A 24,410-nucleotide genomic window follows, 5' to 3' on the forward strand; every position below is an offset into this window, starting at 1 on the left:
TTCCAATCCAGATCGGATGCTGAGTTGCCAAGGCTAAATTCCAACCCCCGTTTTTTTTCCCCCCCCCCCAAAAAAAAAAAAAAAAAAAAAAAAAAAAATAAATTAATTTTTTTTTATAAATTACAAATCTTTGTCTGTACTATATAAAAAAAAAAAATTTAAAAAACTTTTTTTAGGACTTTCTGTAGTGTCAAACTGTTTTGTTTTTTTTTTTTGGGAAGGGAAGTTTTGGTTGTGATTTATTTAACATTAGTTTTTTAAGTTTCTATTATGTAAAGGCTTTTCATAAGGAAAAAAAAATTTTTTAAAAAAAGTTGCTTCTTGTTCTCACAGTTGTAATACGGGGGGGGGGGGGGGGGAAAAGAAAAACGAAGTTTTCAATGTTTAGGAATCAAATTTTTGTATTATTCGAGGTATAGTACACGATTCCAAAAGATTTTGTAATAAAATAAATAAAAAAAAAAAAAAAAATATTTTTTTTTTTTTTCCCTTAAGGGGGGGGAGAAAAAAAAAAAAGATCGGAATTAGCCTTGGAAGTTTTGGTTATCTACGCGAAATTGGCAACAACTTTTGGGAAAAAATCCGAGACGGAGTTAACATGGCCGTGGCTACACCAGTATTCTATTACTCTGCTTCACCCCTCAGGGTCTTTAAGAGCTTAAGAACTTATGTCCTTATCCTTAAGCCTAATCTTTAAAACCCATAAGCGAATTTGATATTTAACAGCTGATAGACTTAACCAGCAATAAAACCATATAATCCCATTCCTATCCTTTTAAAATAAGTAAATGTAAAAAATAAAAAATGTACTGTAAAACCTAATTTTATGTCGCAATGTCGCATTGCTAGAGACAGTTTGAAATTTCGTCTGCTGTTAGTGTGCACGCTAATTTGCTATTTCCTTAGTGGCCGGACTACGGTTTATTTGTAATATATTTTTTCTTTGCTATGTTTTCTTTATAAAAATGGCAGACGATAAAAAAACGTTGTTACCAAAAATTCAACAATACGAGAAGTTCGTAAATGAGGTTCTAAGAAGTAAGCTCAAGTATGCCAAAATCTATGCCTTTTAAGCTATGTTCAATAATTTGTACTAATTTCGGCTTGGGTTAGGAGTTGCTTAGCAGCCAGGGAAAATTACGTGTCGGATATCCAGGAATATCTTCAGCTACTGAAAACGATAAAAAATTTAGATGAATTTGATGTGAATCCACTAAAAACAAAAGTTGACTTGGGATGCGGATTTTTTGTTCAAGCTGAAGTGTAAAAACGAAAAAAAAATTAAATAGTGTGTATTATTTACGTGCTATTTTAATCTTCTTTACTTTACATTGTTTAGACCTGATGTTTCCACAATCCTTGTCTCAGTTGGATTTGGATTCTTTTTGGAGCTAACACTTGCTGAAGCATGCACCTTTATTACGAAGAAAGTGGAGCAAATTGGTGGACGTGTTAAAGTTTTAGAAGAGGAAGCTTCACACATCAAAGCAGATATAAAAATGATGTTGAACACACTTGGGCAACTACAAGGTGTTATCCCTACAGGCAGCTTGTGAAGCATTGTTTTTTTTTCTTCAAGTGAAGCTTTGCCTTTTCTGACAATAAAGAGTGAACAAAATGACACTTGGCTCAAAAGTGCTCAAACCTATTATGTGGATTTATTATTCACGTCTCCTAAAGAAGAAAGTCTTTTGTATCACAGCCCTATTTTCCTTCCTTACTGTTTCATTGTTCCTCAGTTTGAAGACAGATTTTATATGCTCCCTTTCTTTTCTCTCGTTTCCCGAAATGTCCAGCAATTTGGTTCCTCGAGAATCAAAACACATGCTACCTTTTGACAACTTTTGTTTTCACCCATATGAGAAGCAGTTCAGTACCCAACGGATCGAAGTTAATTTAAGCGTGAACGATTTGGAGCTAACAGCCTTCATCGGTCAGGCGGAAAACATTGCGATTGGAGGTGCATGGACTCCCACAGAAGTGCTGGTCCAAATACCGCGTCAATATAGTAATTCCATACCGTCAGCGTCAAGAGCAATTGCGCGTCTTCCTTCATTACTTCCATCGCTACTTACCGTTGCAGCAAATCGCTTACCGCATAATCGTCGTCGAACAAAGTGCGGAAAATGAATTCAACCGGGGAAAGCTCTTCAATGTTGGTTTCGTTGAGAGTGAGAAACGTTTTCCATCGGATTGCTACATATTCCATGACGTAAATTGCTTTATAAAATGTATCGCTCAACTCGCATTATTCATTCAATTTTGAATAGGTTGATCTCATCCCCACAGAGCCTGAATAACATATATGCCTGCACAGGCATGCCACGCCACTTGTCTTCAGCTGTTGATACCTTTAATTACCAATTACCTTACTGCGAAATCCTTGGCGGGTAAAAATATGAAATAACTGAACCGCCTTCATACGCCAGCCATTTATTTTATTTATTTTTAAAATTTTGATTGCAGAGTTGTCGCCATGAGAAGTCACCATTTCAGGAAAGTCAATGGGTACTCGAACATGTTTTATGGATGGGGAGGAGAAGACGACAATCTTTACTTCCGCGTGTCTCAAGCTGGACTAAATGTTATACGATTTGAGCCGGACGTCGCGAAGTATAAAATGCTTCGCCACATTAAGGAGATTCCAAATCCTGCTCGTTTCCAAATCATGAAGATGGATCGGGAGATTTATTCTGCTGAGGGACTAAACAACCTTAACTACACTTTGTTGTCGTATGAACTAAAACCACTGTATACGAGGATATTTGTACACGTTTAGTAAAACTTACGAAAAAACGCCGATTAATTCTTTGCTATTTTACCACGAATACCTCTGGAAATCAATTCGATATTTCACTTTTGTATTTTCTGGACTTGTTCTTTTTGCGATAAACATGATAATCATTGGTAGGAGCTGTTACCAACAAGAAAGAACGTGAGACTCGCTGAAGAGTAATGAGTGTTGGCATCCCAATCTGCAGCAGCAATGTCGAGCTCCTAGATCGAAGCATCGTAAATGAGGGTTATTAATGATCGAAAATTTGGGAAATTTCAACAAAAAGAAACAACTGTAAACAAGGACATTTTACAGCTGTCGAGAGATGGCACACAATCAGCTCGAATCGTGCTCGGGGAGAAAAGAAAGCCAAATATTGAAGACATCCAGAGAGCGTGGGAGACAATTTCAGATTGCTTTGTTAAGCCTCGATTTAAGTTTTTATTATATATCTACATCATGTTGACTCGAGAAACTCCCTGAACCGCCAAACAAGTTCCGACTTCCAGCAGAACAAGCTTATCAACGACTCTTGACGACAAAGTCACAACAGCTGTTCATTGTGTTATCGCGTGTTTTTCTTCTTTCGTCTAAAGCATCAACAGTGTTAAACTGCACAAGGGGAAGAGAAATCAAAATTCGACGAGCTAACGAAACTCGTGTTGTTAGATCAACAAACCGAAAGTGAAACAAGGTTGCACAAAATGACACGAGGGTATCAAGAAATGATAATCAATTAAGCAAACACGACAACACGATTTGAATGAAGCGGTGATTTGTCTTTCAGTTTTCGAGTAGACCCTTTCCATAAGCAGCTAAGCATCGGGCTGCTTCACGCTCCTATTGCTCAGTACCATCCACGGAATCGAAAACACAAACGATCGTGAATTCAGGCTATGTACACGAAGAAAACAAAACAAAACAAAAAAATTACGGACAAGCGAGGACGAGACACAACGACGTACCAAACGGACACTTTTGGATAATGCGAGAATTGCTGAAGCAGTTTAAGAATTAGACGGGGCGACTATTATTATTGTTTCTGCGACTGAAGATCTAACAGATTCTTAGTTTTGGTGATCTGTTTCATTCCAATTTTTTTCCCTTTTTCAAAGCTAGCGAAACGCAAATGTCGCCGACCAACTTGGAAAAAGAGACACGCACGGTACAATTAAATGCCCAAGGATGAGGAGGGCGCCGTTACACTTGGCCAAATCATTACACCATGACAATTTCATCTTTGCCTAAGAAGAGGAAAGGGAACTGATCGATCATAGCCTGGACCGTGTCCTCCAGATGAGGTCTCATCATTTCGAAGCGGATCATATCGGTGAATTCGAACGGTAACAAAGTCGGCCACCAGCAAATAGCCAAATTCTTCGAATCCATACTGTTGGCTTTGCAGTTCTCCGTCACCCTGGTTTTACAGAAACAAAAGAAAACTATTTAGAACGTTTGTTACTTAAACATTGATGGTATCAGACGACGACGTACTTGACGAAATGCTGGAAAATGAACTTGAGCACGTTGAAACTGACCGGCGTCAGTTTTTTCGTCAGGAGATCCCGCAAGGCCAACAATCGGCAACTTCGATCTGGGGTCACTGAAAGATTCGAGGACAACAACGTCAAATAAGCTCGTCGAGAAGAGGAGAGTTAATAAAAACATTTACTAGAAATTTCTTCCATTTCGCTCATTTGTTCTTGCGTTAATATGGAAGGGAACCGTTTGAAGAAGTCTTTCAAGGCTGTAGCCACGGCATTGACCGCGATGTCCAGTTCGTGTATATCATAATTAGGATCTAGGGATATTTAAAAAAAAAAAGAAATACACGTTAATTAATAAAAATGTTTCTTCATTATAAACAACTTCGTAATAGAGACCTTCTTCTAGTTTTTGGAATAGCATGTCTACGTGGGCCCGATTGCCCGGCACCCGGTAAATGCCCTCAGAGTCGAGACCTTCGGCTTCGATAAATTTGACGCAGGTTTCCAGGAAGAGCGGAATGGCCCGGCCTTCGGCGAGAACAACGTCCTCTAACGTGGGCGCCGCTTTCTCCTTCTTTCCTTCCTTCGTCATTTTGAGATTGCGTTTACGTTCGCGTTCCTTTTCCTTTTCTCGCTCTCGTCGCTGACGCTCTTCTTCCTTCAACCGCCTCTTCTCTTGCTTCTCGTCATCCTTCGCTTTGGCCTTATCCTTTCGTCGTTGTGTCGATGGGTCCCTTTCTGCTCGATCCTGCTCCGTGACCAATCCGACGCCGCCGGAACCTTCTGAATTTCTTTGCCGCGACATGAAACCAACCTGACCAAACACATCGAAAGCGTTCGGAATGAATATAATGCAGTCTCTAACGTCGCACACAACATCCGTGTTCCACATTAGAAAATATAGTCAATTCATGTCAAATACCAAAGGAGATCCCAAATCACGTTCTCGGGGCGATGCCACATCCATGCCGGGATCATCGTCGGGTAAAGCGGAGTAGATGGGATCCCGTGGTCCGATTCCTATTGTGCAATGCAAGGCAAGAAACCGGCGTTACTTAGTGCAAGCCCCCCGTCAATCCGTTCAAGAAAGCAACCACAACACAGCGCCCAGGATTAAAAATAGCAAGCGCAGATATGGTTCACAAGTGGGTGGGTTGGAAAACATTGACAAAAAAACCAAAAGCAACAAGTCATACAAAAGCTGGAATATAGTTTTCCGAGTTTACAACATCCGAGGAAAATCAATTGTCAAGACCAACCAGCCCTTTTCTCACTTACAACAACGAACCTCATACAAAACCCAGGAAGGAGTAAAGAGAATATGAATAAAAGTGAGACAAAGAGAAAATGAAAATTCAGGGATGCTTAATTGAGTCCTTTATGTGTGTACCTTTATCGGCGGCGGCGGCAGCAGCAGCAGCAGCAGCAGTGGTGTCACCAGAAGTTTGACCTCTGGAACGTGCCGAGAGCGGAAGAGGCATGCCGGAAGGAAGCAAGTTAGAAGTCGTTGAATGGCTATTGGCGGAAGGCAAAGCTGGGACGCGAGGAGTGGCCACAGGAATAGCAGCTCGCTTCCGACGTGGCCTTTTGTGCGTCGATGATTTGCGTGGCGGCCGCGAACTTCCATCACCCAGCCCGGCTCCAGAGATATTCGGCCGACGATCCAGCGAACTGTCGCTGCTATCCGAGTCCGAGTAAACGGCTGCTCATAACACAAAAACCAGTTGATGCACGGCTTGATGCTGCCATTACGTCATTTACAACTAGTCTTCAATGCTCCCCATCCCGCCTCTTCATTTCTCCCTTCCCTTTAAGAAGCTGCCGCGACATTGTGTTCCGCTTCAACCCATTGTTTTCGTTCCGTTCTGTTTTCCCGATCGGAACGAGGCGGCGTAAAGCTCACCGGCACGCGTGTGCAATAAGGAACTGAAAGGGGGTTTTGGAATTGTGCGACTCAATGGGACAGAAGCTGCTTTACAATGGGCGAACAATAACAAAGAGCCACAAAGTCGATAGACAATTGTTTGACGGACCATTGCATGAAAGCTCGCTGCAACCAAATGAAACTCCGCAATTTCAAATGACGGCCATAACTTAGCGGGGGAGAGACAGTGCTGGGAACTGCATTAGAAAAACAAAAATTCTAGCTTTTACCTGGTCGCTCCTTTTCGCGGCGATAGCGGCTGCGAGATTTAGAGGTGTTGGTCTGCGCTCCACTGGCTAACGCATCCTGAGCGGACGTGTAGCTGTAATCACCGTCATAAGAGCCGAAATGGCGATGACCGTGACTATCTTTACTCTTGGCCAGCCGAGGCGGAGGTGGCGGTGGAACAGTCGGGCATTCCTTGCCGCTCGACACCAATTTCATCCTGGCGATAGCGTCAGCCACATTGGCGAAATCCTTAGGGTTCAATTTGCCAGGATGTTGATACACCTGCTGTTGTTGCTATCGAAACAGCGGAAAAAGATTGAATGACTCGATCAAATAAAATTCATTCATTCCTACCTTTCTACTCGTGTGTGGAAGATGGCCAGGTAGTTGCACTTGCTGCTGCGGGAGCCCTTTCCTTCGACCAGTCGTGAAAGCTCGATGAGAATAAGAATCTGCACCAGGTACGCCGCCGCTTATGCTCTGACCCCAAGCTTCATCTTCCAATTCGTTCCGTGTACGGAGGAAAACGGAATCGTCCATCCATCCTATTTAAGCCGTCAAAACAAAAAAGGCATTATTATAATAGTAATGAAACTACAAGAACAATGATTCCCTGCAAACTGGAAAATGGCATGCATGAACCGACAAATGACCACAACAAGTCATCGTGGTATCGACCCTCCCCTGTCGACCTACACAATCTCAATACCGACTAAAAGAAAAAAAAAAACGAATAGGAAATGTGTGTGAAAGAAAACCAAAGAAAAGGTAAGGATTGCTTCTTGAATTGACCAATGGAAAAAAATGATCCTGACATGCAATTCAAAGCGGGGGTCAAAAGCCGACTAGGGGGATATGTGTAGCAAAACGTGGCGGGCAGCAATAAACACGGAAGATATACGATAGGACGGCGGTGTGTACCTGTCTGAGACGTCGAGATTGAGTCCCTTGAGCATGAAGCGTCCGCTGTGCGATGGAGAGCACCAAACGCACGCAAGAAATAAAAAAATGGCGGCAATTGAAGTAAACGGTTAGAGAAAACAAACAAATTGATGTTCTATCTAGCCTTATCTCTTCATTATTATACGGTATTTTTTTACTGACTTCTACATCGGCTTTAATCGAGGGGGAAAAACAATGGAAAAAAGAAAAAAAATAGGTGCGGTTGTGGGGATCATATCCATACATGCCGCCTCGTCGAGGCTCGTGTGTGAGGAAGCGGTGGGCAGAGATGACGAAACCGTGGCACCGTGAAGCAGCTGCCAGCGCGGTGGATGTGGCGCTTGCGAAGACGAATGCGAAGGCGGGTTGGAAACGGCCGGGCCTCGATCAGGTGGTGCCGGTTCTGGTGGTGTACTGGGCGGTGGAAAAACTTGGAAACCACCGCCTATTGGCGTGAAATGCACGTGCCCACACACACCACACAGATGACGACCGATTGTGATAAAAACAATTGAAAAACGCGATTGGTATCATCTGATTTTCAACCACGGCAACACAAACGTATCCACCGAAAGAAAAAAGGAACAAGCCAGTTTTGCCACTATCGACCTGCCAAATCTATGCAGGCTACAATTTCACCATTTCCGTTCATGCAAATTGTACCCGCATCGCTCAGTAAAAATCCTACTCCAAAAAATGATGAATAAGGCTCGGGGTGGAGAAAGCAGCCGATTTCTAAGTTCGTACCAAAGCCACAACACACACACACACACACAAATAATAATAATAAAAAAAAAGGGGGCAAAAAGGGGAAATGGCCCCAGAAACAAAATTGCGTTTCAACTAAGAAAATGCGACGCTACTTCAAAGTAAAATCATATAAACTGTTCACTTCATGCATTTTGAGGGGAAAAAACCGAATCAAACGTCACTATGAAAACCCTTTTAAAAAAAAAAATTGGTATCCAGAAAACCCAATGCAACGTTAAACGAAAACGGGGAGAAAAAAAAAAAAGAGGCATCAACTGGACTAAAGATATGCTGCATGCCGGGCTGATAACAGCAACAATCTCTCACCGCGACTCTTCTTGTCGATCGGATCAGCTCCGCCGTTGCTTCCGACGCGTCGCTGATCTCCCCAAAGCGCCGCTTCGGCCTGAACGAGAGACGAGCCGAAGCGACTGGAAGTGCGAAAAACGCGACGACGATGGAGGTGCGCTTGTGGGCACCGGAGGTGGGGGATAGGACGGTCCAGCCGGATGGTGGTGGTGGTGATGATGCTGAAACGAACTGTAACGATGACTAGTCCGTCCAGCGAGACAAGGCCCGCCGTCACGGAGAGTCTCGCGCGAGAACAATTTGGGAGACGAAGACGATTCTTGCGACTCGCCCAAATGGCCGAAAGGAGGAGGTGAAGGCGCGTGATTGGAAGCAGCAGCGGATCCGGATGAAGACGGTGTGTAATGAGGAATGGGAGTCGAATAAGGATTGAGGCCAGAAGGATTCAAAGCGGACGTCATCATCAAAGAATGTTGACTTTGCAACGTCATGATATGAGACGCGGGATTAGCCGGAAACCGACTTCCCGTCGCACCACATGGATAAGTTGGACCACGCAGCGAGAAGGAGAAGGCCAGCGGAAGCGAATCAATACTCGGGCACGTCTGACGAGCACCCTCTGCTATGGCGACCCAACCAAACATTTTCGAATAACCCAACAGACCAATTTAATGAAGAAGGAGAGAAGAAAAATTCAAGAATTGAAAAGTCTGAACGACAAGCGTTTGCGTTTCTCACTCAGTTATATCAGCGTTCTCACTCAGTTATGTCAGCGATAGCGGGCCGAGCCGATTGCAAACGCTAAACAAATACTTCCCCGTCCCTACCGGTTGTTGTCGTTTACTTCAAACATCGACTGCCCGATTTTAGACTAGCTCTATAGACAACAAGAGAAAGCGAAAATGACACCGTACCTTGTTTGGTCTTTTGGCGACTCTTGAGATGACTTGGCTTGACTAGACTCTCGCCGACACCATTTTCTTTCTTGTTACGTTGCATGGGCCGGTCAAGAGTAGAATAGAGATCGCTGTCGTCGCTTGGCGTTAGCCTTCGATCGTCGGGGTAGGTGGGCGAAACTGCGTCTTCACCGTCTTCGCCCAGCGAACCGTCAGTTGGTAATCGCTCGTAAATCTCGGAGCCACTGCCTTCATTTGAACCGGCTCTGCTAGACCGCTGGCCGTAAATACCAACACCGCAACGACCGTAAACAGGTCCGGCATTGTGACGCGGAGGTGGCATAGGCTGCGTCCTTCTCAACGGCCGTTCCAGCGTCCCTTCGCCGGAGTCGTTCAAACCCGAAACGTCTTCCAATTGGAAGGCCTGTTCAATCTCCATCTTCTTGTCCCAAACCTCTTTGAAGAAGGGCGTGTAGGTCGCTGACTTGGGATTGGCCGATGCACTCAGCGTCATGAAATGAGCCTAGATGCAACGCAGCGACACCGAAATAAATGAGAAAATTAAAATAAAACCAAAATAGCCGATGACGAGATATGTACCTGGAGACGGTCAGCTGCCGCATTACCGGCCGTGATGAGCTGATGACTAAGTTCAGAACTGAAGAAGGCATTTGCTGCGCCGCCACTCTCCGTCACAGCCAGGATCTGGATGGGCAAATTAGGAATGTTTTGAGAAAAGGCAACCAAAGTGGCTAATGAAGCCTTTCGTTTGGTCGAGTACACCAAGACGAAGCCATGAACAAGATCATCCCTGTTCAAATATTTAAAAAACAAAACAAACAAAACCATTAATGTTTAGACTATGTGGGAAACCAACTCTTCAAAGTATCCGCCTCGTGGGCCACGTACCTAAAGGTGTCGGCCGAATGGTACGAAGTCACGACCACTTCGACTCGACGTTTGGAATCGCCCAGAAACGTCTCCAACGTCAGACTGCGCTCGCCACTAAGAAAACAACACTGATGCGACAAAAGTGGGCCGAGGACGCTCTCCACCGAGAACGGATCGGCACAAAGCATCGAAAGGATGATGCGGATGTCAGGCTGACAGGGGCCGTCCATTATTCCGGACGACAAGGATGATTGGCACACGTTCAGGAAGCCGGCTCGCTGCTGAATACTCGTGACTAAGGCCCGCAAGGCGCTGCTGACTAAGTGCGGATTGAAGCGCTCGCCCTGAGTTTGAACTTCCGCCGGTGATTCCCCGTTTCGCTCGGCCTCTTCCATTGAAACGCCTCCCCCTACTTTGCCGCCATCCATGGATGAGGTTGACGACGACTGTGAGACTTCGATGAACGGACATTGGAGATTGTCGGCTAGGTTTAATCCTTCGCCTTTGAGATGTTCATAGTCAGTTTCGCTTAGCGACGTTTCGGCCGCCATGACGATGACGATGGGCAATCCTTGGAAAGGCAACCTGTCTTCCTGTTCCAGGTTGGACAACAGCGTTTTCTCCAAGCTGTCGCGGATGTATTCGAAAGATTCAGCGTTGGAGAACACGCAAAAACAGCCCTGCGGAGTGAACTCGGACCGTCCGGAACGAGTTCTGCGGCAAACTGACGTCTCCGTCGATGATCCTATAATCCAGGCTGTACACTTGGTTGTCCATTTCGTACTCGTCCTCGTCACACAATGCACGAATTTCACCAGCCAGTTCGTGCGCCAAATCTCCAACGCCCAGCAAAATCAGACTGAGTTGACTGTTGTCACTGCCGCCACTTCCCAGCAACCACTGACTATTCCGGTTCCACGACGACGGTCGATGAGCTTTGACCGATATGAGCCGCTCGATGACAGCGTCCATGCAATTAGGATGGGCCGGGCAATGCTCACGAATAGGGCAATGGACGAAACCGAGATGCTGGAGCAACAATAACCTTCGTTCGTTGTCCAGCCGGTCGAGCGATTTGTAACGCGAATCTTCTTGCAATTCTTCAGTGATTTCCCGTATATCATCTTGCGTCACCGTACCCGACGGCGCAATGCTCTTGAACTGATAAAACAGATGGGCGTGTTCCAGTAACAATTCCTAAAACCAAAAACAACAAAACGTCATTCGCTTGCGGCAAAGCATCACGTCAAAGAAAAACAAACCTGGAAGTTTTTGCGAGCCTTCTCTGTGATATCCCTCTGATGGAGATCATAAATATGATGGCAGTCGGCCTCGGAGAGAGCCTCAAAACATTCCCTGCCCATGAAAAGGACTTGCACTTCCGACAGGGTCTTGCCGGGCGTTACGTATCCCGTCTCCTGCAGGAGAGACTTGAATTGGTGTCGATATTCGAGGAATCGTTGCTCTTTCTGAAGTGAGTTGATGTGATTTCGGAAAACCATCTCAGCTTCACTCGTGTCCAGCACATCGAACGGTATCCGCATTTCCAGTGCTGTCCAGCAGATCTGTTTCGGCCCACGACATTCCGTCTGCTGGGCAATCTAAGAAATAATTGTTGAAATCCGGATGGTTGTGCATCTTCTCCTTGATGTGCTCCCAGTCCCCTTCTTCCAAACTAGGCAGATCTGGGAAAAACTCCAGCAGGATTTCCGGTAACGTATCCATGTAACCTATGTTACACACACACATAAAAAAAGGAAAAAAAAAAATTAGTTTGCCAACTAAACGACTATGCTAGTCAATCCGGGAACCTTTGATTTTGCGGGCCAAATGTTCGTCTTTGAGCTTCTTAACGTGACGACGGAAAAGGCGTTGGGCGTCGTCCTGACCAAATAGGTTACAATAATGGATATAGTCCGGATTTGGGGCCAATTTCTTGGATGTAGCCGACCAAAGGGCACGGAAGTCCGTCACTTGAGCTCGTATCAAGCGCTGAAAGGCTTCCGTAGCAACATCCAGTACGTCCTTACGAGCTCGAGCCGCTTCGGCGAAGGGAACGACTCGCATGCGATTTTTGGCCTTGTCCACCATCTGGGCTAACACTAGGAAAGTCAGATCGACATTGACGTTTTCGTGAGCTGAAGTCTCCACCATTACGATACTTCCTGTAGTCAAGCATTTTTAAAAAAAAAAAAGGGTTAAGAGGTAGCCAACAGATTTAAAAAAATATATATCAACTGGACCTTTAAATTCTTTTCTGGAGACTAGTTTTTCGGCCTCACGAATAAATCCGTCAAAGGCTTCGTCATTTTTCGTAGTAGCCAACACGATGGGTTTCTTGCTTTTGACCAGATTGGCAAGAATATTGGCTGTGTACTCTATCTGTCGTTCTATTGGCCGACTTGGCACCATTGAAACGTCAAAAACGCAAATGAAGCCGTCAACGTTGAATTTCCCGTCTGGCATCACTTTTTGTTCGTACTCTTTTTCAATCCCTATTTTACGTCGATAAGGTGATAAGAATTCTTGGGGAACACGTTAAATTACGGTTGATTTTTTACCTAGCTGATTCTTACAAATGTACATAAATTTTTCAGCTGATGTTAATTTCGTCGCGGCACACCGTTTGACATACGGCTCCATTTTGCCCACCTGCATTGTTCGTGTAAAAAGGAAGGAATCAATGGAAATACAGTCGTTTGATTAAGAAACGCATTATACCTTTGAAAGGTTGAAAGGAGGCATCGTCAATAAACTCGGTCTGTTCGACTAGGTGAAAATGATATTCGACACCATCATCGGCCTGTTTGGTCGTATCACCCCAATAGAGGAAATGATCATTGTTGATCACCCGGCCGCTAAAGTCCGTCTATTAATAAGAAATTAAATCAATTTAAAAAAAAAAATGAGGGCGCATAAACAAATGGGAGATTGCAGCCAGCAGTGGGCGTGCTTTGTTTTCCATTTTTCAGCATCAAAAACCAACTACACGACGAGCAGTTATTTAATTACGAAAGCGGTGGCACTTCATCACTATTCCAAATTGCTTTCGCGTACAAATTTTCCCTTTTTTTTTTTTTTTATAAAGAAGGACATTTACAGGGACCGCCAGTGGTGGATGAAAAAGGCTATGCGGAGGAACGGGAATTGTCGTTGGCACTCAAGCGGAAGTCGCCAGCGCGGCCGCCACTTGCAGTCAAGATTGAAACGAAATTCCCAGTGCGCACGGTTTCTGGGGTCGGAAAATCATTGAAATACTTCGACCATCGCATCACCACAAAAAATAAAGAAAAATTTTAAATGAAAAAAAAGAGAGAGAGACGGACAGAAGCCCATAAGGGAGGAAAATAGTCGGACATCAACGGGAATGTCATTGATTCTAGACCCAACCCCATAACGGAAACATGCCATTAATACGATTTCTTTTCTTTTCACTTGGCTTTCTATCCCTCGGGGACTTTACACTGGGTCATCAACGGTTCCAAACAGCATCGTTAAATGGATTCCAATAAAAAAAGAAGAAAAAAAAAAGGCGTTGCCATCGCGCCAGTCTATTTGGTATTGTTGACACACTGCCATTGGCAATCAACCAGAATATTCTTCACACTACACTAACCTGACTGAGGACGGAAATGTGCTCAACGTGATAATCGTCGGCCAACGACTTGATGAAGCGATTGCAGAGGCATGATTTTCCCAAGCCAGACTGGCCGCGTTCCTTTTCCGTGCCGGCCAGGCCAACCACGGCGACATTTAGAGTCCGCACCTGTTCTGCCTTTCTAGCCATTTTTCGATTTCGTCTCTTGCTCCAAACGTGCTCCAATGGCTGGTGTTGAAAATGAGCTCCTGGCTAGCGGTTTGTTATTTAATCACACTCTTCCGGAGATGGAGCAACCATCTTGATTGCTTTCCACCTTGCTTGACGATGTCACCGTTTTCAAATTGTCCAGATCAGCAGCATGACCCTGTTGGCTAAAACAAAAAGCAATTATCATTAAGTTAAAAGTAACAAGTAAATTTTTATTTTTTTTTTATTTAAAAAATAAAGAAATAAAAAACAAACAAAAACAACAAACTAGATGTAGAAACGTCCCCCGCCCTTTTGGATAAGATCAACGTTACCGCCACCAGGGTTCGTCCCAACGAGGACGAGCTCCGTGTGTCCCCCAAAATTCAACGGCTTATAACCACAAGAGAAAGTCTTGAATCAATAGTCTGCAAATCCGAATGATGTGCAAGTGTATAGAAAGAGGGAGGGATTTTGGGTTGAGTCAAAACACAACAAGTAAACTAAATTTAAAAAACAAACGAGAAACGTGAAAAGGGCATATGAAACGACATTACACCCGACCGACTTGTCAATCCATGTACGGAGATACAATAGAAAATCAAATTGGGGGTAGCTAACAAAAAAAAAACTGCCCATTTTTGAAAGACAACGGAAAGAGTCATTCGATTGGAAATGGATATAAAATGGATAGATGATGGCTTTGTTTTGGCGTCATCCGAGATTGGCTTGGCATTTGGCCATTCAAGAGAGAGGCGGATCTTGACGACTAGCACACTGGTGTGCAATCGATCTCATCAGTGTTGCGATTATCTGAGCTTCTTTACAGCCCACTCAGTCGCGAAGAGAAAGCACTGGATTGCATCGATAATCAATTCTTCGGGGGAACTAAGAATATCACCGTACGGCTTGTTATCGGGTGCTAGTCACAGTCAGGATTCTCTTCAAGTTTGTTGCCGACGAACGTGCATTGTAGCGGATGAATGTCAAATTCAGCAGCTGCACTAGTCCCCTTTCGGCACCGTTGCCATTCCACTGTCGATAATACTTTCCACCATTAATGCGTTGTTTGTTATTAGTTTTTTTACTTTCCAGAGAAGGAGGGCAGGTTACGACTAGGTGGACCCGATTAAACCGTGCACGCGAGATACGCATTGGGTCTGAGACCCTAAAGTGTCGCTGGATCGTAACCCAAACGACGGATTGTAATGCAAAGGGGTAGCCGGTAACAACAAAGGGAATGCACGTGCCAATGGCTGAGGGTCTCTCATGGAATGATCTTGGATTTCCGTGTTAACTTGGATTCCGAGATCTTTTTTAGTCCGGTGATGCGAGCTCAGCTAACAACGATGCATGAGAAACGAAGCAGTTGGGAAAGGGGAAAAAAAAAGGGGGAAGGGTGAAGATATGTCGACCGAAAGGGAGCGGTCGTCGTGGAGACCAGCTCCACAAAAGTGACCTTCCCTTCTGCCTTTCTTACTAAATGACACGCCGACGGGATTCCAGTTGGGCCTGAATGCGATCAATTCCTATTTACACTGTACCCTAAAAGCCAACACATGGAACTCAAACTTTGAGAAGGCTAGACGTCTAAAAGAGACCGAAGCACAAGAACAATAACAACTACCGAACGTGAAGGGGAAAAAATACGGGACTATCTCTCCTCTACGTGGCAGATACGATTTCTCTCCAACCCCCACTCGTGACTCCGCCTCGTATCTGAAAGAGATGGATCCATCGGGTGGAAAAGAAAGGCGACGGAGATCAGGGATGGGAATGGATCAAGAAAGTATGTGTGTTTGGACGCTGCGCACAAGTCCAAGTGCCGTCGTCGGATTCAACCCTCCCCTCCTCCTCCACTCCCTCCTGACGTGATCAATACCTGAGCTACAGATTCCCTCAAGCCCTATTTTAACCCCGCCAACGCGCACACAGCTGTGTATCCCATTTGCAATCGTTGCAAAAAGAAATGGCCCATTTCCATTTGAATTTCCTATGTGTTTTCCAATCCACCTGATACCCCGAAAGACCTTTCCTGTCAAACAAATGATTTTGTCTAATGAAAATAATGCTTTACGTTCCTACATTTCACACATTATTACATAAAATTTAGTTAGAAAATATGACAAAGGATGTCATCCCAAGGAAACCCTTGCTAATTATAAAGCAGTGAAAGGAATTTTTAGAATGAACTTTGTCCATGAAAGTGTCAAGTTTCACCAGCCAAAAGTGACGATTGTGCAATAACAGCCAAGTTTCCTTACCTTGGAATGAACAACAACTGCAACAATCACAAGGTATAAAAACTAGCCTGAAAGCAGCTTTTATAATGTCATCAAATAATGATTATAACAAGGAAACGCTCTAATGTTTAATAATTATTGAAGGTTGCCTCACGCACTCGACCCCCTTTGCGTTCTTCAAAGCAAGTGACACAGATGTTACAGCCCACTCACATCACAGAATGCAGAAAAAATATTTCCAATCAAATTTGGTAATGATTGAACACCACAAACAAGCCAGTTAAGAACTCTTTTCTGCTTCTAGCGAACACACACCACTTTTTAACTTCATGCAAATGATAAACTGTCATGAGACATATCTAATGTCACAGAAACTCGAGGTTGTCGGCCATAGGAGGTCGGCCATCTTGGGAATATTTATCGAATCGTACATACCAATTCGATTCGATAGCTAAGCAGCGATACTTGATTATGTGCTTAGCGTTTCGAAGGACAGTCATATAAACATCGCCTATTTTTCCCTCGAATTTTAACTTGCTGGGATTCAAGTTACTTTCCGTGCACGAAAATGGTGCCGGGGAAAGGTAACGTATCTAAAGGAAAAGGAGCAGCCAATGTTAAGGGGTCAACATCCGCTACAAAAGTAAAACGAGAAAGAGTGTCGGAACCTGAGGACTCTGATGAAGAAGTATCTCTTGCTGACGTCCGAGCTATCGACTATGCAAAAGCTTTACCCCGTTTCACAGCCAGTAAAACAAATTTATTGAATTTCTTATAGGTATCATTCTGGGTTTTTGTTTAAATTTCATTTTGCAGTTGCAGGCAGATCTGAAGATGGTGGTGTAATGATGGATGATTTGGATGCACTCCAAATGGAACTAGAAACACTTCTCAATTGTGTTGTCTTGCGTTCCTTAAATTTACAGAGAGAAATTGCAGGAATGACCGAAAAGGTATCTTTGCTATGCAATAATTTCACATTATGTGATGCTACTAAGTAGTTGAAATTACCTCACATTATTCAGCCTCCATCTCCTGGAAAGCGTTCTAAGCAAGATGAGCGCTCACCCAAGAAATTCAAGGACCAACAAGGCAAACTTAGAGATGCCCATACACCCCCACTTCTGAAACAGATGAAGATCAAGTCTGCATTAGCTGTACATATTTTTTATGCTGGGTTTCCATAATATAAACCAATTAAATCTTCACCTCAAAATTTATCAGAAACCTATCCTACCTGAAGGAGGAGTGGAAGAGTTGCCTCCATTAGAACTCATGAAAACGTCTACCGCCAAGAACGATACACCGAATAAGTTTTGGGCTTCCGTAGAACCCTATTGCGCTCCGTTTACAGATGATGATTTAAAGGTAAAACTGTTGATTAACGAAAAGTATTTTTTTTTTGGTCTTTCTTTTTCTTGACACTTAGTTTTGATAAGGCAGCTAGTAGAAGAACTGATCTCAAATCACAATGACGACGAAGAATACCTTAAAATCCCTCCCCTCGGTCGCCATTACACACTTCGGTGGGCAGAAGACGATTTGCTTCAAGAACAGAGAGAGGGTTCTCGCTTTGGTGAAAAAAAGAAGATAACTACCGGATCTTCAATGGGAACAGAGGAGGCTCAGAGGCTGATGGACACGGCAGCCAAAAACAAGTAAAGAGACAAAATTCTGAACACATGCTCAGTTTTCCAGTATTACATACATGTAGTGGGGAAGCGAATCCTACCTCTTCAACAGGAATTTGCGGACCCATGACTCAGCGTCTCATTTCAGCCCTTTTGGAAGAAAATATCGTAACATCTATCCAGGAGACTATGGAATCGGAAGGACAAGGTATGCAGCTTTACGATGTCCGCCTTTTTCCGTTTTAAAACATTTAATATTTTGAACTACGATAATAGACGAAAATGCCAAATCCACTGGTGAAAAAGCACCAGTATTCAATGGACCTCAAGCTGCTGCGCTTGAACGCCGTATTCGCCAGGAATTAGAAGAACAAGGCATTCTGACATCAGAGGAAGCCAACATTAACCCGGTAAGTGGTAGACTGTCCAGTTTGAAAGAGATCTTTAATAATCACCGAAATAACGAAGGCTGATGATGAAATTCTGACGGAGCTACGTCGTTGCCAAGGAGAATTGAGAGCCATATCTCAACACAACTTGAAGCAGCTGAAACGACTTTATCGTCTTAGTCAAGAAGAAATGAAACGCCAGGACACACGGAAAAAGCTTATGGCAGCGGACGCCGAAGTATTCATTTTTGTCTTCTTTTGATGTCAAGCTTGTTTAAATTTTTACTCGATTATAATCGTTATTCTACAGGTACTAGACACATATCGCAAAATGGTTGCGGCAAAACAAAAAAAACGTCCGTTAACTAAAAAGGAAAAAGAGCAAATGTGGAAAACCCTTCGCGATCGCGAGGCGATCGTGAAACAGTTGGACACTGGGGCTCCGATGTAAATATTTTCAATAAAAGAAACGAAAAACTTTGCAATGGTGCTGGATTACAAAAAAAGAATTATTTCAGAGAAACCATTTTGAATGCTTCCGCAACAGCGAATGATCACGACACGAATTTACGTTGTAGTAGGTACGCAAATCTTTATTATTAGGAGGGGAAGTAGTGAACACATGGTAAGAATTATAATCCAATTTCATCAAACAATGATTATTCAATGAATTTCAACTTCTCCAAAACTGAGGGTTCAATTCTAGTTCTTCTAGTGAAGTTATTAAACCAGTTTCTTAATGCAGACATAGGGATGTAATTTTCTGTAGGATTGGGTGTCATCTGAGATTGTGTGACTGCAAAACTTGTTACATAATTGAAAAGATGTTGAACAGTTCGTTCAGCAAATTCTTGAAACGTTGTAGTGTTTGATGGCTCTGCAATAGCGCTAGGGGATTGTGTGGAAATTAGAGTAAGAGGTTCAATGGATATGCCTATTTGAGCATGATGATGTATTCCACTCGGATTCAGGCCAAAAGGACTTGGGTTGTAACCACCTGGATTCTTCTTCAATCCTGTAATTTTGTAGATGTTTGATGGCTTGACATTTGTGAGGTGGCCTAGAAGTTGCCATACTGGTGGTGTTGCTAGATCTGGCTCTGGCCATCTGAAGTACACTAAAAAAAAATTGCAAAATTATGTTATTTGTTGGATCCCAAAGAACCTTTATGAGAAAGAAGTATGAAGCCTTGCCCATCATACCTGATCCACCAAATCCATCTGGAAATGGTACAGTGCCAGTTAAAAACACAACTAAGTGATTGATGTTATCAGCATCAGGAATGGTAATGGCAAACTGTGCTTCTGATATTTGTTGGAAGTCTGTTTGAACCTGTAGAAAACGTATCAATAATGGCGAATTCGATATGAGTGTCAACAAATGATCTGTCTCTGGAACTTACCAAACGTCCCGCCACAATAAGACCAAACATTTCAGAAAACTAAAAGATTCTGTTTCAAATCAGGAGACAGAATACGGTTCACAAGGTAATATAAGCATATAAGTGTGGCTCAGAAACGCGATCACAACGATTGGTATCCTTTTTCTGCCGAATTCTTTTAGATATAACGTTACCTCTGTATTTTTCTAGATGTTTTCGAAATTTCGACTCCTCTAAATCGGTAGCCATCTATTGCCGATTTAGGAACTGCGTAGTGATCGTCTTTAGTCTAATGAGGAAAGGAAGTTGCACTCCTCTCGTTTTCAGCAGTAACAATACGGTAACAATATTAATTGCCCTTAATTTTCACGCCGAATCTGTTGTGCTCTTATATTTATATAGTATTTAATTGCATTTTGAAATGAGGAACATTACCATGTGCACGAGTCAATGTTGATCGTACCACTCATGGTGTGGTTAACATCTTAACATGTGGCAAAAAATGTGACATGGTGTGGCACAAACATGTGCTTGCTTTCGTTTTTGATGTGCTCGGTAGGCCGCACAAGTATTGAGCTTTTGTACAGTTACGTTGTCCTCATTCATTGAGACATATTTTTGGCTCCAAAAAAAGACATGTTTATTTTCCCAAATATAACTTCAAAAATACAGGAACTGTATTGTAAGAAATTGTACCACGTGAAACTCGATCAGTTTGGAAAACACCTCGTTCTTTTCGGCCAAGTTAGCCTTCCTGATTGATGAATCATGGGCTCCAAGTTTAGTTGTTGGCCCGATCAAACAAATGTAATCGTTTCCCCGTCTTTTCCGCAAGACTGAGGGAAACACTCCTGAGTGAGTATCTTGTACAAATTCGTATTCATCCAGACGCAGTTTCCTTCACGAAGAATACTCTCGGGTAATCTCATTTCCTAAATTTTCCCCACGTTACATTTGTCATAGTTCACTATTTATCCTTAAATTTTAACTTATCTAGGTGTTAATTCCATGGGCTGGTAATGAAAATCGAACACTGGATCGGATACAGCCAACGTTTGTTCAAACCCCACGTTGACGTGCCAATGTTTGATATCCAGTATACTGTGATTGCCAGGACATTGATCTACACTGGCCAATATTGTTTCTCAGCCATGAGTAAATATTGGCAAAAAGGGTTTGGCTAGGCGCAGTTAATGGCTACCCAAGCCGTGTGCAATTACCTGACAGCGATAACAATTGGACCAGTATGGGAATGTTACCCAGGTATGTGGCTTTTAATAAGTATTTTTCAAGGTGAAAGCATTTGAAACCCAAATCGGAATTTCAAATAATTTTGGTAGATCCTACAAGCAACGAACCTGCGTGCATGACTAGAATAAATGTATAATGAAATTTCTCAGCGGGGGCGTTGCGTGTATAGACAATCACAATATCCACATGTAAACATTGGCCCGCAAACTACAAAATCACGGCACAGCTACTGCGTTTGCGTATAAATGCACAGTAAATGTCGGTTGTTTTACGTGGAAGCAATCGTTCGCTACGCCCTAAAGAGTATACATTTAAATGGAGGAAAGAAAATGGAGTACCTGTGCATTGCAATGCTTTGCACAGCTAGATTATTAAAAATTGCCGCTCTAGGCAACTCGAATGGAATTCAAATTTGAATCACAGTTTGTTTGCATTTTTCCTCAGTCCATTGTGGAATTTTTCGCTCTGGATTAGGGATTAGGGCGCGTTATCTGTTTTAACCCTAGAGATAAAATTCGCTGTGATGCGCTTTCTTTTGCAGATTCTATCGCCTCGCCACTTCCATAAAAAATGTCCTAATTTCCTCAGACAAATCATTGGGATTCAGCTGTTTGTAGAGTTATGTAGTAGTCCATGCGTGGCATCCCCACACGGTTCCTCGTAGAGGTCTAGACTGAGTGAACCTACTTTTTCAATTCAGTTCCACGGTGTTCATGGCAGTGGAAGGAACTGTTTTGTTCATCAGCTGTGCTAGCGACATTGAATTCTGAACGGATATTTTCATTAAATTCACCTATTGTGATTCCTTATTCTATTATACGAATTTTGCTACGACCGGCTCCGTCTCTCGAAGGTAACATCGCAAAAAGCACAACTAACTATCCCGGAACGAGCTTATACAGTAACGTCCCCGCACTGATACACATCACCGGACTTTCCTGTAACATAATTAAGAACACGGCAAGAGACCCCCTGATTGGTATCTGTGAGCATACCCTACTCAATTTCCGCGTTTTGACATTTTTTTTATTTGAAAATTCTTATCTTACATGGTAATCTTTCTTCGAGTCGCTCTTCAGCTAGAACAAGGAGGGGCTATCATACCGATCCATCACTTTTATCTCTCCTGCTCTCGCCTGCGTTTTTCAACTTCTTTCAACTTCCTTGAAATCACAACAACAATATAGTAAGGGGTAAAAAAGATCAACTCCCGTGATCAGAAAATAGATTTGCTTGCCGTGTACGACTAATGCGTAAACTCCACGTAAAAACAAATTGTTTTATTTCATCCGTGACCTTACTTTTTGCGTGTTCAAACTGTATCTTTAGACAACGTGAAGAATGAAAGTCGGCAATCAATCTAAAACGTATGCACATTTTTACTTTTGGCCGATAGGAATTTTAGATTGGTGTACTAGTTATGGGAACAGCTGCAATGTGTCTATAAACGTGTCGGTAATAGATGTAGTGATTTCATTTTTGCCCCGTCCCCCAGACTCTTTTCTAGTACAAATAAAATAAAAAAGACGACATTGTTACCTAACCTGTAAATTCTAAATCAAGGCATGAACCACCGGATGGAGTTCAACCAGGTCCCCCCCCTTTCTGTCGTCACCCCTTACCTCTACAGTGGCTCATAAATCCTAGCTAGAAAAAAGGCTCTGACATAATAAGTGACTGGACCTGTGTTTGCAGGCCAGCAAAAGGGGGCTCCTCTCAACAGATGTTTCAACAATGTAATGTAGGGTCACCACACAATAAAATGGGAATAACGTACAATGTGGATAAAACTGCCGACCATTTTGCCACAAAAAATTTTCATTCTTGTTAAATTTTGTTAAAATTTACAAGCAAATAATTACAATATAGAAGTATAAGTATACCAGTTAGAACAAAACGTTGTTCCTAATATTTTGAATTTGCACTTTGTCATGATTTTATTTCCAGATACCCAATGATTGAGGAAACAGAGCAAATCTCTTTCCAAATCGCTGATGACAATTCTGGTGTCGAAGAGAGTTCCAATCCTGGTACCGGGATTTTGCTGGACATAAATAATCACAAAACCAATGCTTGTGTTACACCAGCAGAGCAATCAAACAATGCCATATCAAGAATGAATTCAAGTTCTACGTCGAATAATCGAGAAGATTTGGGCCTCGAAACTCAACAATGTCCAGCGGCATTGAAACTGAATGTATGTAGAAGAACGAAAAAAATAATGTGTCTATAATTAACCATTAAAAATGTTTTAATTTTCGTAAACAGGCTTCGTCAACTTCAGCCCGCGTACAAGAAAAGCGATTAATAATTAACCGGGCGGTTTTATTGTGGTCCAGCTTTATTTGCTTCATTTTCCTGGTCGGTGCCATCTCCTTAGGGTAAGTAATAATAAAAATAAGGCATCATTATTTAGCTACTACAAATGACGAAGGGGCTGCGAAATTGCTTATATTTCGTAATTTAGCGTGTCTCAGCAGTCGTCTGTAGGGTGGTAAATTTGGTCATGGAGCATAACAAATACCTTAAAAGTAGAAAGGGCAGCGTGCCATCATAAAGAAAATTATGATTAGTGCTGCACTGTGTAGGCCTATACGTCTCTATCCACATTTGGCAAAAAAATCGGGGGAGGGGAGGTGAATCAATGGCCGGGCAAGATATGTTGCAACAGCTTTTTGTATAATCAGCCGCAGTTTCTTCCAGTGTTTATTCAAAGGGGGAAATGCGATAATTCGTTAATGGGCAATAAATCTTAAGTTAATCCGATTTGGCTATGATTCCTACCGTGTTATATTGTAAGCATCATTTTATGACCCTTTTTGGATGTCGGTTGACAGTATTAGGGAATTTCATTTAGGACTTCACGGATCGTACATAAAAGTTGCAGTTCTCGACCACAAATATTCTTAGACATCCGTGTTAAATATGCTTATTGACAATTTCTTTAGGTTTTCTACTTTTAATATCTGTCTTTGTAAATAAATGAAAGGGCCAAACAATGGAAGCGTTGATAAAGCGCTCGTCGCGATTCACATCACTGAATCTCCAGCAGCTCGCAGAGCAATAACATCCACGTCGTTATCTGCCTCACCTTGCCATGAATCATGTTGACTTGGTGGTCTTTTTTCAAGTTAGAAACTTGAGAGATCATCCCTTTCAGGCCAGAAAAGGTTTCGAACGAAAAATGTGTAGATATTTTTGTTACACGGAGTCGAAACTGCGGGTGGGCGTATACGGCCTAACTCATCTCTGAAATGCATTTTTCAATTTATTTGATGCATCGTAACATTTTTTTGAAGTCCTAGCATTTTAATGGGCTCAGAAACTCGGGCGAATATGTCCTTGAGGGAAAGAATTGCGTTACAAAACCAATAAATAATCTTAATTGTTGTACGTCTGCAAGCACCATTTGAATCTATGTTGATTTTAAAGATTATCTTTCTTTTGAAGTTAACGGCGCAATGCCAGAAGTGTAGGAAGACTTTAAGACAGTGGCTTAGGCTATGCAGCAAATTGTGTATTCAC

The 24,410-nt window shown here is 42.8% G+C and overlaps 5 protein-coding genes and 1 long non-coding RNA gene across 9 annotated transcripts; 3 read left to right on the forward strand and 3 right to left on the reverse strand.

Moving 5' to 3' along the window:
- Positions 1-605: 605 nt before the first annotated feature.
- LOC116924815 (beta-1,4-N-acetylgalactosaminyltransferase bre-4) lies at positions 606-2,864 on the forward strand. Its single transcript, XM_032931385.2, is given in 8 exon segments — positions 606-1,048; positions 1,114-1,263; positions 1,340-1,549; positions 1,821-1,980; positions 1,982-2,212; positions 2,271-2,288; positions 2,290-2,390; positions 2,467-2,864. Coding segments are annotated over 8 exon segments (1,266 nt in total). The 5' UTR covers positions 606-965; the 3' UTR covers positions 2,780-2,864.
- LOC116924806 (rho GTPase-activating protein 190) lies at positions 2,845-11,711 on the reverse strand. 3 transcript variants are annotated; one of them, XM_032931368.2, is made up of 14 exons: positions 11,466-11,711; positions 10,222-11,400; positions 9,913-10,123; positions 9,331-9,835; positions 7,602-7,802; positions 7,337-7,381; positions 6,770-6,960; positions 6,418-6,709; positions 5,654-5,965; positions 5,186-5,283; positions 4,660-5,077; positions 4,449-4,577; positions 4,271-4,379; positions 2,845-4,193 (listed from the first exon to the last, which is right to left on the reverse strand). In XM_032931368.2, exons 2-14 carry the CDS (start codon positions 10,752-10,754, stop codon positions 3,995-3,997), a joined length of 3,243 nt encoding a protein of 1,080 aa, XP_032787259.2. In that variant the 5' UTR covers positions 10,755-11,400; positions 11,466-11,711; the 3' UTR covers positions 2,845-3,994. The 3 variants fall into 3 exon arrangements, with proteins under 3 accessions (XP_032787259.2, XP_045031492.1, XP_032787261.2); XM_045175557.1 differs by lacking the exon at positions 5,654-5,965; XM_032931370.2 differs by lacking the exons at positions 7,337-7,381; positions 7,602-7,802.
- LOC123473738 (rho GTPase-activating protein 190-like) lies at positions 10,855-13,990 on the reverse strand. Its single transcript, XM_045175055.1, has 7 exons — positions 13,820-13,990; positions 12,925-13,072; positions 12,486-12,698; positions 12,015-12,368; positions 11,737-11,933; positions 11,466-11,672; positions 10,855-11,400 (listed from the first exon to the last, which is right to left on the reverse strand). The coding sequence occupies exons 1-7, from the start codon at positions 13,988-13,990 to the stop codon at positions 10,855-10,857; spliced, it is 1,836 nt and encodes a 611-aa protein (XP_045030990.1).
- A 2,680-nt stretch (positions 13,991-16,670) lies between these two features.
- On the forward strand, positions 16,671-18,997 carry LOC116924810 (transcriptional adapter 3-B). Of its 2 annotated transcripts, XM_032931379.2 has the most exons (10): positions 16,671-16,982; positions 17,050-17,186; positions 17,259-17,390; positions 17,458-17,601; positions 17,677-17,891; positions 17,948-18,072; positions 18,141-18,274; positions 18,333-18,491; positions 18,564-18,700; positions 18,772-18,997. In XM_032931379.2, the coding sequence occupies exons 1-10, from the start codon at positions 16,802-16,804 to the stop codon at positions 18,854-18,856; spliced, it is 1,449 nt and encodes a 482-aa protein (XP_032787270.1). In that variant the 5' UTR covers positions 16,671-16,801; the 3' UTR covers positions 18,857-18,997. The 2 variants fall into 2 exon arrangements, with proteins under 2 accessions (XP_032787270.1, XP_032787271.1); XM_032931380.2 differs by lacking the exon at positions 18,772-18,997 and having other exon boundaries at positions 16,676-16,982; positions 18,564-18,734.
- On the reverse strand, positions 18,829-19,834 carry LOC116924811 (protein OPI10 homolog). Its single transcript, XM_032931381.2, is given in 4 exon segments — positions 18,829-18,959; positions 18,961-19,370; positions 19,456-19,585; positions 19,656-19,834. Coding segments are annotated over 4 exon segments (603 nt in total). The 5' UTR covers positions 19,686-19,834; the 3' UTR covers positions 18,829-18,926.
- Positions 19,835-19,843: 9 nt separating this feature from the next.
- LOC123473925 lies at positions 19,844-23,271 on the forward strand. The gene is made up of 5 exons (XR_006648463.1): positions 19,844-19,974; positions 20,037-20,553; positions 20,632-20,897; positions 22,833-23,082; positions 23,154-23,271. It is a non-coding gene; the product is annotated as an uncharacterized LOC123473925 (long non-coding RNA).
- The last annotated feature ends 1,139 nt before the right edge of the window (positions 23,272-24,410 follow it).

The sequence above is a fragment of the Daphnia magna genome, linkage group LG6 (assembly GCF_020631705.1).
Source record: "Daphnia magna isolate NIES linkage group LG6, ASM2063170v1.1, whole genome shotgun sequence".
Taxonomy (NCBI): domain Eukaryota; kingdom Metazoa; phylum Arthropoda; class Branchiopoda; order Diplostraca; family Daphniidae; genus Daphnia; species Daphnia magna.

Excerpts from the sequence above, each read along its gene's own strand:
- LOC116924806 (XM_032931368.2), bottom strand. The coding sequence starts at position 10,754 with ATGGCGGCCGAAACGTCGCTAAGCGAAACTGACTATGAACATCTCAAA. Across the intron at positions 10,124-10,221 it reads CATTCGGCCGACACCTTTAG|GGATGATCTTGTTCATGGCT; the intron begins GTACGTGGCCCA and ends ATATTTGAACAG. Across the intron at positions 5,966-6,417 it reads CCGCGAAAAGGAGCGACCAG|CCGTTTACTCGGACTCGGAT; the intron begins GTAAAAGCTAGA and ends TGTTATGAGCAG.
- LOC123473738 (XM_045175055.1), bottom strand. The coding sequence starts at position 13,990 with ATGGCTAGAAAGGCAGAACAGGTGCGGACTCTAAATGTCGCCGTGGTT. Across the intron at positions 11,673-11,736 it reads GCACTGGAAATGCGGATACC|AAAGAGCAACGATTCCTCGA; the intron begins GTTCGATGTGCT and ends AACTCACTTCAG. Across the intron at positions 11,401-11,465 it reads AGGCTCGCAAAAACTTCCAG|GAATTGTTACTGGAACACGC; the intron begins GTTTGTTTTTCT and ends TTTTGGTTTTAG.
- LOC116924810 (XM_032931379.2), top strand. The coding sequence starts at position 16,802 with ATGGTGCCGGGGAAAGGTAACGTATCTAAAGGAAAAGGAGCAGCCAAT. Across the intron at positions 16,983-17,049 it reads TTTACCCCGTTTCACAGCCA|TTGCAGGCAGATCTGAAGAT; the intron begins GTAAAACAAATT and ends TTCATTTTGCAG. Across the intron at positions 18,701-18,771 it reads TTGGACACTGGGGCTCCGAT|AGAAACCATTTTGAATGCTT; the intron begins GTAAATATTTTC and ends GAATTATTTCAG.